General features: G+C 39.4%; 1 protein-coding gene across 3 annotated transcripts in view; it reads right to left on the bottom strand.

The window, feature by feature from the left end:
- The window catches only part of ARID1B (AT-rich interaction domain 1B), a 325,120-nt gene that overhangs the window by 143,455 nt on the left and 167,167 nt on the right, over positions 1-14,498 (bottom strand). Inside the window, exon 5 of one of the 3 annotated variants that reach the window (XM_059467472.1) lies at positions 1,000-1,041. The exons of the other annotated variants lie outside the window; for them this stretch is intronic. Coding sequence (XP_059323455.1) covers positions 1,000-1,041 — 42 coding nt within the window. The remainder of the gene's footprint in view (positions 1-999; positions 1,042-14,498) is intronic. 3 annotated transcript variants of the gene reach the window in all.

The raw sequence follows: 14,498 nt of genomic DNA on the forward strand, positions 1-14,498 counted from the left end.
CCAAAGTAGCTCTGTTTGTTTTCTAATAATTTATTGAAATCGTTTTATCACATATCAACATAAAAATGTACAATATAGACACAATGTAAATTTTGGCATCATGAATATTTATGTACTTTTAATGCTTTTTTTTCCCTGCTGGTTAATTTTGCTTATTGTATTCCAAATAAATCTGGAGAACTTATTCAATATTTTCTTGCTTTTCCTTTTTACCTTAATAGTAACAGCACTGCTATTTTTCCACCTGCAGTAGCATCACAACACATGGGCCTTCAGCAGCAGGAAACTCTTCACTCTCATGATTTAGCCTACTGTTCCTACAACCTCCATTTTCCCTTCCCCATCCACTCTTCCTGGCTAAATGGTTATAGCCTACACACAATCTGCCCTGATTAAAATCATCTGCTATTAGTGCTCAGTTAAAACAGTGGTCATCACCACAATGCTCACTGGCCAAAGAAACTTGAGCACCAGGTAGGACACAGCCCATGCATGCAGCTGGGCAGGTCTGAAGTCGTCTCTCCAACACACACTGCCCGCCACACGCTGATCTACAATTGAACACAGGGTGATGCAGCTGTTCAATGCACTACTTCCTACCCGAAATGCTCTGGGAAAAAGGGCCTGAACAAAGTGACTTACTCAGCAGACTGCCAAGCAGACAACAAGTACAATTTCTGAGTTGCAAATCTATGGAACAAGAATAAATTCAGCATTTGGGCAAGTCCAATCTTAAAAACTACTGCTAAGCTGATCTTACACGGGTCCACGTGGTTTTCCGCGAGTAAAACTTGCTCACAGGTTTTATACCAAGAAGAGGATTAAGACAGCTTGTGTGCCATTCTCAGATTATCACACACAAGGGAAAGTTTCTGAATTGATGGATGTAAGTCACAGGACCCCCAATTCTCGGGTTGAAAATTGTCATTTTCTATGGCATCACATCCAACAATTCATATTGCTGGGACCTATATAACAAAACTGCACCAAACTACACACCTTGTGTCCAAATGTAGCATCCTCGGAGGCCAAGACTTCAACCTGAAATTATAAGGAGAAAGATAATTTCAAATTTAGCCACTACCAAGAACCTCTCTCTCCTGAGCACAGCACCACATTTCAGGCAAAGAACTGATCTGTAAATGAAGGTGTCAGTCTGGATCAACCCTAGGAAACCTGCACATGATAAGATGTGCAAAACTAACAGCTGACAATAGAAATCCTCAAATGAAGAAACTTAGAGAGCATCCCTCACGACACAAACAAGGTTTCTCCACCTGAATGACATAAAGAATACCTGCCAGTGTCCCAGAATTTACTGTACTACAGCTGGAACATTTTTCTCTATACAGAATTTTGACTACACCAAAAAGCTGCCTGAGCACAACCAGAATATCTGCCATAGTAAGTCCCTGCAAAAAAAAAAAAAAGCTGGAAACCCCTGACCTCTTTCCCTCCTGTTACCCTCTCAGCAGGCTGGGTACTTCTGCACCAGCACAAGTGGAACTGCAACAAGGAGAGCCAAGGTCCTGGTTGCGTGCTCCTGTCCTGTCTTGGAAGAGACAATTGTTTGAAAACTAGAATTTGGGGAACACAGGCTCCCCAGGCAAAGGCTGAGACCAACTGGCTGAGAGATACAGTGAGTGTTTGAAAGTCTGAGAAAAACAAGCTATCAGGTCATTGAGTGGTGCTCCAGATGAAAGCCCTTGCTTTGGCCATACACTGGTTGCCACTCTAGAGTTGATACACGTTACACTGCAACAACAGGAACAGCCGTAGGAAAGCAGGCACACTGATTTTTCATTAGACTCCTTAAAAATGCTTCACACTTCGGCACCTTTCACCTGAGAATCTCGGTCTTTTATGAATTCTAATTAATTAAGCTTCCCAATACACCAGTGAAGTCAGAAATGTCATCATCCCAATATATAGAGAGAAGAGTGAGGCAGAAAGAGATTGAATAATTTTTTAGTAGTTATGTGCCAAGCCAGGGACACACTCATGGAAAGAATCCCAGATCTCTCCTCTCAGGCCCACAGTTTAACAACTATGAAATTCTCTGTTTCTCTGATTTACATCATATTTAGAATTCCTACTCTTGCATTATAATTTATACAACTAGTATAACTAATGCATCTAATCTCCAGTTTAACTTAAGAAGAGTGAAAGATTTAAAGCAAATCAAAAGGGAAAAAATTAATGTGAAGTTTCACCCTGAAGCATGTTATAAGGCCAGAGTTATAAACCCCTGAACAAGAGGGTTTATAATGGAAAGGCTTATAAACTAACAATGATGGGAGCACTTAAATATATTTATGTCATAATCTAGCAACATATGGTATTTCTTCATCTTTAAATTAAAAAAGGGAAGAGAAAAAAAAGAAGTGGGAGGGAGATAAAGCATTCACAGGAACTAGGAATAAATGAAGAAAATGAACCTAGAGTTACCCAATTGTGACCTGTCCAGCTAATTAGGAATGACAGTAAGAGGCTACAAAATAGCATCTCATTCAATAGGAGGTAGGGAAAAAAATCCAAGTAAATAAAATCAATCTAAAATGATATGATACATATTAGCTCCTTATATTAAGCTTCTAATCCTTTAGGCACTTTATAAATATTAAACAATCAGTCCTGGTGAGACTGATAAATATCCATAATATATTTTACAGATGAAGAAACAGAGGGTTAAGTGACTTGCCCAGGGCCAGAAAGAATAATCAGCCATTGGATTGGAAATAACTGTATGACTGCTTGTCACAATACAGTGCCCTGCTCAGACGCTCAGGTGGCTTCTGAAAGAAGTCATTCCACTATCAGAAGCATCTTGCTTAGGGGTTAGGGTTAGGGTTAATGTGGTACACATCTGAAGTGTCAATGCTCGTTTTCACTAGGCTTACTGTTTTGGTACAACATCTGGTACATTTGGGGTCTATCACCACTAGATAGACCCCAAAAACTTTTTCAAACTTATTCAGTTTTCTCCATCCAGTATTATGTATTTGTATATCCCAGATGCTATCTCCAGTCCCATTAATTGTAGAATCATAAAAGTTGGAAAAGACCTCCACGATCACCAAGTCCAACCTTTGATGGAACACAAGTGCTACGTCCAGTTGTTTCTTGAAGACTTTCAGGAATAGTGATTCCACCAGCTCCCTGAGCAGCCCATTCCAATACCTGACCACCCTTTCAGTGAAGAAATTTTTCATGATGTCTGACTTGAACTTCCTCTGGCAGAGCTTGAGGCTATATCCTTCTGTCCTGTCACTTGCTGCCTGGGAGAAGAGGCTGACCCCTATCTGGGTACAACCTCAGTTGTTGTACCTTTCAGGTAGTTGCAGACAGTGGATGCTCATTACTGTGCTACACTTCTATTGTGGAGATCCATTAGAGAAAAAATGGAGCCTTCTTTGTGCCACAGGGTCCTTCTCTGACTTCCTCCTTGAATCCATCAGAGATGCTGAAGCCTTGCCAGCCCCAGTACACTCTGTCTCCCTTTCCCTGCTGGCCCTTCCTCCTCCCTCTCCTTCCCAAGGGTCCCAGCTGGGTGGACAGCCCCTGTCCAGGGCTGCCTGTCCCCTGCCCCACAGAAGCGCAACATGGATGGCATGGCACGGGAACCCTGCACCAACCCAGCACAGACCAGGCAGAGTTTTAGTTTGGGCTCTGCACTGCACTTCATCTGCAGAGAGGCCACCTCACATGCCAGGAGCCCCAGTGCAGAGCACAGGCATATTGTCAGCACCTGGGCTCCGCTGAGGAAGCTCCTGCTCAGGGCCAAGAGAATGCTCCCAACTGCCACAGCTTCAAAACACATTAATTAACACAATGACCAACACATGTGCAAAACTCAATTGTAGTTTCACCAAGAAACTGAGAGGAAGAACAAACTGTGACATCAAAGAGTAAAACAGACATTTAAGCTAGTTTAACACACTCTTTAGTCTTTTTCATAGATAGAAATATTTTCTTTTATGCTTGGAAACATAAGGCTCACAGAGACAGTAAAATAGTTTGGAGTGAAGATAGATAACAATTCTAATTAAGAATGTTATTGAACAGGTCTGATAAAGCTGCTTCTACTTATCCAAGAATGATCACCCCACTTCTGTGATAAATAATTGTCCTCACCTTGCAGATGATACAATGAACCATTCTCTGTATTCTTTGTTACTACTGTGTTTTAACAGTGCACTAGTGCCTTAGTCCTTTCATTTGGATTTTCACCTCCTTGTATAAAGGACAGTTAAGCTAAGTAAGAGACAAGTAACTGCTGACATCATAAGATACACAACATGACTAAAACAAGATGTGGGACTCCATGAGGTTTTCCTCATGCTGAGCTTCCAAAAAAACCCCACAAAACCAAAATGAAACAAAACAAACAAACCCAAAATAAAAACAACCAAACCAAAACAAAACCAACAAAAACCCCAAAATGCACTACAACCCAGGCTGAGTGGACCCCCCTCTAGTGGGAACGCTCGTGTACTTCAATCAGCACCCACATCACCCCGGCAAAAGAGAACATTACCTTAAGAATCAGGCAAGCACCATCTCTCTCTTAATTGCCTTCAGAATATATCCCTTCCATTCCAATACATAAAAAAATAAACAAGACATTCATTATTGCTTTAAGATAATCTGATGTTAATTAAGAACTTCCCATTATATACCTATTTGTGGCAGCTAACCTTTTTTATTTTAGTTGACTGTTCTGAGTGTGTACACATGTAAATATCTTGGGTAGGTGGAGTGTTTTTCTTTTACAGTGAAAAATCACTAAAAAATGCAGACTTGATTCTTAAATGAAGCACTGTTGATTTCATGTACATATTTATATCTGTATCAGATACAGCAGCTTTCCCCTAGGCACTGCCCTGAATCTTTGCTCCAGTCTACACTTCCTGCTCCTTCAAAACACAGTGCTACAGTTGAATGCTGTTTGCCCCCTATTTAATTTCTGTGTAAAAGCAGTTTTTGGTCACTGTACTTTGGTCAGATTTTTCCCAGATTATCTAAAGAACGAAACAGCCTTTTTGCTCCTAATTGCACAGTATCCTGCAATTCAGGGCTAGAAGACTATTGCAAGTGGTAAGGGGTAAATGAAGGGGTAGTATTCTACGGAGTGTGTGTATCAACCATACACTGTGGATCAATGACACGAGACACAATTGGTGTAAGCAGGAGTGTCCCACAGCTGAAGCACGCCTGTCCTGCCTGGGCAGCTGACTTTCCTACAGCCTGCTCCTGCTGCTGCCCTCAGTCCGAGCGCAGCCTTCTGGGGCTGCCCAGGATGGGGTCCAGAAAGCTCCCCAGTGCCTGGCAAGGTGAGCTTCCCGCCTCCCTGCACAACTTACACGGACTCCAAAAATGGACAGCTATGGCCCAGACCACTACTGCCTATGTAGTATTCTATGATTAAATGGTCAAATAGAACAGCATTTAGTATTTTTTTGTAAGATGAAAGAATTCATAACTGTCATGTCAGCCAGAAGGACCCAATGAGTAACGTGTGGAGTACCCTGAAACAAGATGGTGTGTAGCCTTGAGTCTCTTTTTGTCAGAAGTAATGAAACTTTGTCAGTAGTTCTATTTTGCTTCTCAATAAATGACTCATACAGACCCAGTTCAACAAAGAATATTGCATCGCAACCAAGAGACTTACAGTAAATTACACACAGTCATTTTTACCTCCCTGTCAAAGAGAAAAGGAGTTGAAACACAGATAGAACCCTTGAGGCGCAATGCTGAACATGGCCCTTCTGGAACAAAGTTGTACAACCTAGTGATCAGATGACACAAAGAATTATTATAATTTGTTCTTTTCCAAAGCCATCTTCAGCATTGGTTCAGTCCTCAGCTCAGCCCAAGTCCTTCTTGGCTCATCAACACATTGTTTGAGATAGGATTAGGTGAAACTAAGCAAGAGTCATGAGAAGTGGAAACCATTAAGAGGTGGAATTACAGCCATACTTAATGCCCAGATTGTTATCCAAACCACGGAATACCAAGTACACAAGGACAAAATAACTACCTCACAAAAGACAGATTAAAAAAGCCGTCTCCATCTTGTTTGGGGGAATCTGAAAATAAGCACTTATAATAATTTCTGATGCATGCTGATTCCCATGTAATACCCTGTTAACATTCATGCTGAGAAGGATCATTGATCTACATTTAACTACCCAGGCAAAAACTTCCAATGCAGCACATACTTAATGCTGCTCTGAGACTGAGGCTAGAGCTCCTTGGAGGTCACCCAATGGAGCCACTATTTGCAGCTGGCAGGTGAGGAGGTTACAGCTACTGTGGCAAGGGATACAGCAGACTGGAGCAGCTCTGATCAAGACAAAATATTTTATATGGGCACTTACAGTTTCTGTGGTTCACACACGAGAATTTGCCCAGCTGGCTGCAAATTTTATAGGCTTTCTATTGTCATTTGTTTGACATTATTATTCTAGGAAAATTATAGCACAGGGCTTCTCTGATACCTAGAGGGTTTTCGCCAACTGCCTGCTTACTAAAAAGGCATGCCTCTGGCTCTTCTAAAATATGCTCAAAACAAAACAAATGTGTTAGCTAATACTTGCATTTTGCAATACTTTTGTTTTCCCTGTTCAGTAACGATCCATCAGTTTAGAAAGAACTCTTTTCCCTGTGATAACAAAATCTAAAAAGAATGAGGAAAGACAGGTGCATCCTCTTGAATTACTACTGCCAAATCACCTTCTTGCTGTTGGGGTGCATTACTTGCTCAATCGTGCCATGAAAAAAACACATCAAAGTGTTAAATTCAAACTGTGTGGTCTTGTACCCATTTTGCCCTCTGACTTATGCAGGACTTGGTGGTGACTTTTTTCCACTCCTGGGGAGGGAGAGGCTCTGTAGTTCCAACAACTCAGTGGGTCTCATTAGCCCAGGTGCAGAGCAATGCAAATGTAACTCCAATTACTATTTTCACATACCAATCTTCCTCAGCTGCCTCTAGAAAATAGCACGGATCGCATGGAACATGGAGGATGCTGTAGTGCTTGGTGCACATACACCCTCATAATCCTTTTCTAGTGTAGATTTTCAGCTTTTAAGGCTTTCCCTTCAGCCCACCCACCCACACACCACCAGTTCTGAACACATCTTTTAAATGAAGGTGATAGGAAGTTAATCCAGTTTTCATTTTTCAAAGTCTTTAGTTTATTTTAAAGATGAATATGGCTATAGTCATTAATATCTTTATGAAATCCAGTTTAACTAGCTTTAACATCTCCTCCCTTTGCCATCCTTTTCAAGTAATTAGGATTCAGTAATTGTGGAAAATAATTGTTCTTCTCATTTGAGCAGCGACAAACCTACGTGACACACACTAGTTTCTGGCAGTTTTCAAGGATTTACTGAGGGTGTACACAGCTTTTAATGCACACTGAACTGTGATAATAAACTTTGGTAATTGCAACAACCCTTCCTTCCCTTTTTCCTCTGCTACCTGCCACCAGTTTTATTTATTTTTAATTGCAATCATGCATGTACTTCAGGCTAGGTTTCAGATCTGTAGCAAGTGAGTATTGGGCATGTTCCCTGGGCAATCCTTGAATAAATACACGAAAGACACACCTTTGTTATGATCCTGAATCTATGCCTGAAATAAAGATGTGACAGTCACATAGTATAAATCTCATGAACTAAGGATAGATCAGCTGAAATTTCCTCATATACTCTCCATACAAAGGCTGTTGAGACTACTTACTCAGGCCTTTCAGTTAAGTAAATGCTATTGCCTCACAGTTTGACCTATGTAAAAACTGGAAACCATGTGACCCAGTTCACAGTAATTATTCATTAAATCTGGCATCCCCTTTTTCTTAGGCTTTCCCTTTCATTTATTGCTTCTTCTTTGTAGTATCAGTCATTTATCTCTTAGGTCACTGGGTCTAGCAATAATAAAGATCAACGTTCTAATTTTTGAAGCCACAACTTTTAGGTTGAAAAATACAAAATAAGTAACAAAACGATCCCTCTTTAAATGATAGAGTAACTTTGTGTGCTACTTTGTGTTAAAAAGGTTTGAAAAGATGTTTCAAGAAACTATTCCGCAGTTCAAATTGCTTATTAATTCTCCTCATTCTCCTTATTAGCATGTACAGACAACACCGTAGCTCAAGGACACAGCTCACTAAAGCAGCTCTGTTCTTGGTCAGCCATTGTTTGAGACAAAACACAATGATGCATCATATTCTTAAAACTTGGTTAGTGGAACAGACCTGTCCTACTTATATTTTTGAAGTTTTTCTTAAATGTCAGTGCTTTTGGGGAAGCTGATTTACAACAATTAAAAAAAAAATTCATTCACATCTTCAGCATTGAGTCCAACATACATTGCTGGATTTACTATTGACCGACCTGCTGGTTTAGTCTCCCTTTGCAAATATTTTGCAAAATCCTGAGAACAAGGTCAAGAGAAGAAAACATTAGTTAACCAGAAGTAATAACAATCAGCCTTGTGAGATATAATACTTACAACAGAATTAGACATATCAGGAGTACCTCAGGAGAAAAAAAATGGGGCTATGGGGCAATTTCCGTAAAGTCAAGAAGACAGAAAAGTACAGAAATATTTAGGTTTGTACCAAGAAACAAACATTACAATTCCCAGAGAAACGGACATTTGGGATTGTGTAGATCTCTGCTCAGTGCACCCTCACTGAAGGGGAATCTGTGAGCACCTTCCCATCCCTTACAACTCTGTCACACCTTACTGCTCCATAGGTCCTTATCAATAGTGGATCATCAGTAAATCCATGGCAGTAACATGCTCATCTGCTCTTGTCATTAGGAGATGAAATAGGCAAGATATATATAAACACACACAGACCCATGCACGTTTTCCCTCCGTAAGCATATATTCCAATCCTTTTCTATTTTCCTGTCATACTGTTTTTCATATATATATGCAAAAGATGTGTAACATGCAATTAGTTCTTTCACACCAGAACACTGCATGAAACAGAGTAACTGCACTAAAAATGCTTTTGATATTTATTTGTTTGACAGTGTAGAGATCAAAATGACTGTTGTACATAACCCAAAATCTCAGAGCAGTTGTTGTTTAACTTCCCTTAAGAAAGGAATGGTAGGTATCATAAAAACAAAATTCCAACCTCATGCATTCCAATATGTGGGAAATCCTGAAAAACTGTCATTATACCATGTGACATAAGCAGTAACAATTACTGCCACCAGTAAGTCTTTTATTTAGGTATTGTGACTGCATCTTTTCTAATACATTTGTATTTTTTGCTCTCTTGTTCCAACATTGTGATTTCATTTTGATTTCCCTCTTTCAAAACTGAGCAACATAACACCTTGCCTGCAAAGGGTGTCTACAGCTCTTGCCCTTGGGGGCTACCACGCTGTGGGACTGCAGAGGAACCACTATGGTTGGTGGATTAACTGCTTTAAAAATTATAGAAAACCTCAAAGAAGGGTTAAATGTTGCTGCTCTCTACCAGCAGGGCTGGAGCTTCCCACTGCCACAGCTCAGTGACCCATGGGCCCATCTGAGCAGCCCCAACAGCCCTATCCACAGAAACCTGGGTTCCTCAGCCTAAATACAAGATGCCATCCACCAGCACCTAGGGGGTGGTAATTGCCATATGCTTCTAAATATTCCAGAAACTTCCAGAAAAGCATGTTTTAAAGCCACCCTCACCAGTGGGAAGGGGTTTTGGTGCTTAAGGCTGCAGTGGAGAGTACTCCTCTGTCCCCTTTACCTACATCTCTACATAATTACTGCACATAGCACCTGCAAAAGTGAAAACAAACACAGTTCCAGATAAAACGCATGTCTTAACAATCTTGTCTAAAAGAGGTTAAACACTTTGCAGTAAAAACTGAAGATAAGTGACCAAGGACAAAATCTTTACAGAAACAAAGCTTCAACTCTACACCATTCTGTCAGCAGCTTTCTTATTTAATTGAGCCTGTATACAACCAACATCAAAGATACAAAGCTATTTTGTGCTGAAAATATTGGAAGCATGTTAGGAAGAGGTGGCAAACAGAAAGGATCTGTCAAAGGTAACAGATGTATCAAGGGCACCAAGCACTGTGAAGAAGGCGTTAATTATCTATGCTGAAAAAGAAAAGGTGTTTGAAAAACAGAAACTGTTTTCAAGAGATTCAACATATTCCTATTGTGCTCAGGAGAAAAAGATTCCTACACCTTAGAGAACATTATTTTGAGTATGTGGGTTAAAAATAATTTTTAGGTGAGTTTAAACACAATGTAGGGAGCACTGTTTCAGAAAAAGGATTTTAATTTCAAAACCTTTACTGTGTCTCACAACCAACTGCAATTGTAAATTGCATTCTTTATTCCTACTTTTGATGGAATAGGTAACTTACACAACCTAGCGAAATCTCAAAAATAACAGGAAAAGAAGAACACCTTTTTGAGCACCTTTTTGTAATTTAGCACCACTTCCCACAGTACTTTCAACTCCCACCCTACAAGAACTGTTGCATTTTTCTTCTTGCTTTATCTGAAAAAACTGGTGCTTTTTTAAAAAACACCAGATCACACCATGGCAAAATTTATCACCATAAGATCTATCCTACATATGTCTTATGTACTTCTATACTTGTTTTCTAGATTGTGTATGGTACTACTTACTTACAACCTAATTCTGAGTCAAAAGAAACGGATCCTTTATTATAGCTGCACTTCCTCTCTCCACCTTCCCTTGTAGGACCAGTAAATTGGGACTTTCTAAAGCATGATTTTGAGAAAAATGATCAGTTAACATAAAAATGACCCTTTTTACCTTCAACAGAAAAAAAAAAAATCAGAACAGATCCAAAAGGAGATGAGCAACACTTAAAAGCAAGGAAAGTCTATGCTTTTATACAAAAAGGGCTGAAACATATTTTTCTGAAGATTATTAAAACATACAAAAGGCATGTCTGATATTGCACACTCAGCTAAATTAATGTTGCCATAGGAGTGTGATACAATTAGCAAGAGAACCATGGTGCTCCACAAAACTGTAAATTACGTGGGGAAGGGATAAAGGCAATTGCCTGCAGAATGTAACACACTCTCAAAATTTGGCTCCTAATTTCCCAAGCAGATCAAAGGCTCCTCCTGATGTCCCCTTCTCCCATATATCATACCATATACAAAGAATGGCTAATGCTGACAACATCTGGGCAACTCATGAGGGCATCAGGAGGGTATTGTCAGATCCAGTGTATGGGTTTAGAACGGATGGTTTGCACAACAGACTATCCACACACCTGCCAAATAACTCTGCAGTAGGAATTTACTGGGCAGTATTCTATGTTTACATCTTTAACTTGAAAAGGTAAATCTGTGGGACAAGACTCAGCTGAAATACTTGATTTTTGCCAATGACATGCGCTTTTCTTTTGAATTATCTTAGGACGAGTCCCCGTCGCCTTCACACGTGATACAACGATTGATAAACACTGAATGGATTAAATGCTTTAAAAATTATTCAGATGTCACAGCTGGCAAGTTTTTGACCCTTATGGTATCAAGATTTAAGAGCTGACTGGGAAAGAACAAGTGCTCCAGTCAGTGCCATAACTCCTCCACACTCCTCCAGCTCACAATAGCCATACAATTCCTCAGAACTGAATGAAAAACTGTCTCTCACATCTAGCCCAGCTTTACACTGAACATTTCAATGGGGTAGGCAAAAATACCAGCATTCCTAGGAATCACTTCAGTCCTAAGTAGGGTGCATAATAAAAAAAGCTTAGAACAACCAACAAAGTGTTTGCATTTTTTTTCCATTTTACTTGAGTTCTCTAGACATTGTACTGAAGAAAAGTAAGCACAAGCCCTGAAAACATGTCCTCCAGAAACACACGTTCCATAACTCACATGCACAAAGCTCAAATCTGCATACAGGAATCAAACCAATTAGGTTTCTCAAAAGCTTGAACTACTTATACAGATCAGGACTTTTGCTAACCCAGGCAAACTCTCAACGTATAATTTTGCTGACCACTTAAGCATTTCACTTTTTTGTTATGGCCACAAACAAACAAACACAGTAATTTAAGTCCAAATTCTTCTCAAAGTTACTGCTAGCAAATAGTGGCTCACTTATAAAAGCCTGATTAATTGCAGAATCTTGGCTTCAGAATTCAATTACATGTTGGAATATTAAAAATTCTAGAGTCTATAAACAATGACTATGAAACTGTTTATAGCATTTTTAACTATTTTATTTGCAATATGAACTGTAAATTCTCTCCCCCCTCCCCCATGTTTCTTCTCATTTGTTTGCTGCAGTTTGTTTATGCAAACAGAACAAGAACAACATTGAGGGAAAGTGGAGAGGAGAAGGGATGTGGCAGGCTATTGACACACCACCTCCTCACAAACTCTGATTCTTCACTCTGCTTTATGCCTGCTCTGTGAGTTGTATTCTGGGTCTACAAGGGTGCTTCTGGATAATTACAGAGTACAAGCTAGCATTTTTTTTCCCAGCCTGTCTCAGTTTCAAAGTAAACCTCCTCTTCATTCTTTTATTGTTATTCGAAGTGAAAAAGCAAAACAAATCAATTGCTAACAGCCTTGTGCAGGTTTCCAAACTTAGCATTTCTGTATGAAAGTGTGCATATAAGGTAATATTCAATGTAGCAGTACATCTTCAGGCATGAAAACCTGGTATAAATTCTCAACTTCAATGACTGCTTTTGTAAAGATTTCTTCTTTACACACATATATATTTATATATACAGAAACATATACATATATGTATTTTACAAGCACCCCAGTAAAGATTTTCTTTACGACTTTTCCTGAAGAACTAAATCCCACCAGTCACCCTGTTTTCCAATTAGGTTATCTGCACCAATTGTAACACTAAGCTGGCAATCACAGAGACTCCTTTTTATACTTATTTTAAGCTCATTTTACTCAGAATGTAAAGAAAGGACTGAACTACAGTTTCAAAGGTGAAAGGTTAGAGTTTTAATTTCTGAACTGTGCAGTCCTGGCAGGGCTTTTCAACACTTTCATGTTTTGTGGAGTCCATTTTATTTCCCTATTCATTTCTACTAAGGCTCTGCTTTTCCCTTGGCATAAAGAATGTGTAACTGTATTTACAAGGAAGCTACTCACAGACAGGTTTTGCTGCAGCTCATTTGTTATGTCTCACTCTGAGTTTACAAACAGCTGTCCCATGCATCTCCGCTGGATACAATTTTAGTCTAGACAGGGGAAATCCAAGCTACTACTGCCCAAACAACATAAACACAGGAAGATTTTCAATCAATCATTTCATTAATAGAAACATGTCTAATAATATAAGGGGAGGGTGTTTTGGAAGAAAGCCCATTTCAGAGCCTGAAACAGCATAATTGTGTTGTATTGTTCTTGTGCTAGGCAGGGCTATGGAATGACACTCTCATAAACCAGATATTGGTGCTGTGGTACATTTCAATAAAATAAGCCTTGTTTCTCCAACACAAGTGGCTTTCAAGACCACTAACAACTTTGAAATAAATGGTAAACAGACTAAGAAAGACTTGCACAGCACTGGCATTCATCTCTGCTTTGATACAATCAGGTCAGTGCCTGCACAATTGTATTTCTAGCAAGACCATTATTTCTGGTTTTCTTCAAGCTGTTTTACCTGGGAAACAGCATTAAACCCAGCAACTACTAACATACTAATACCTTTCTCCATTTCTCATCTGTGCCAGCCTGTTGTCCATCCTTAGTCATATAAATGTCTAGAAATAAGCTGTCTTGAATGCAGCTATTCCTATGTTGTTATGTTTCTTAGAGAAATGCACTGCGGTCTCCCTTGTTATGTTTGGAACATCTGCACACTAACTTGTAAAAAAAAAAAAAAACAAAATGAAGACCATTGCAATGCTTTTCCCCCAAGAGGAGGAAGGGGAAGAAGCTATTCTTCAGTCCATGTTTTATTTTTTATTCCTGAGTAATAGCTGTCCCTTCAACAAGAGGCTCAGTTTACTATCCTGATCTCAGATCAACTTTTACCAGTGGGTGTCAGTGTAACAGTGTAATGATATAATGGGGGGAGGACAGGGAGAAATGCATGAAAAAATAACGCTTAAGTTTTATTTTTAGACGCTACATTTATATTAAAAGTAAAGAAAGAAAGTGTTTCTTTTCAAAACCGATTTCACTGCAGATTTATTGTGCAAAGATTCTCCAACTGTTTGTTTGTGCCAAGTAATTAATTTCAATTTTTGTTTTCCAAGTCTATGTATCTTCTGTGTGGGTACACACATGCACACAAACACGGACATACAGTAAATATTCGGGATATAAACCTTTTTTCAATGTTTAGGCAATGTGAGACTGTCTCTTTAATTCAAATTTCACAGTGAACAGTTAAGAGGCTCTGTGGACCCCAACTTATTAACCTGTGCCAATTTAACTAGTATTACTCAAGAGGTTTGAAAACCTAAAAATAGGTGTTAATCTG

The sequence above is a fragment of the Ammospiza nelsoni genome, chromosome 3, assembly GCF_027579445.1.
Source record: "Ammospiza nelsoni isolate bAmmNel1 chromosome 3, bAmmNel1.pri, whole genome shotgun sequence".
In the NCBI taxonomy this organism is placed as follows: domain Eukaryota; kingdom Metazoa; phylum Chordata; class Aves; order Passeriformes; family Passerellidae; genus Ammospiza; species Ammospiza nelsoni.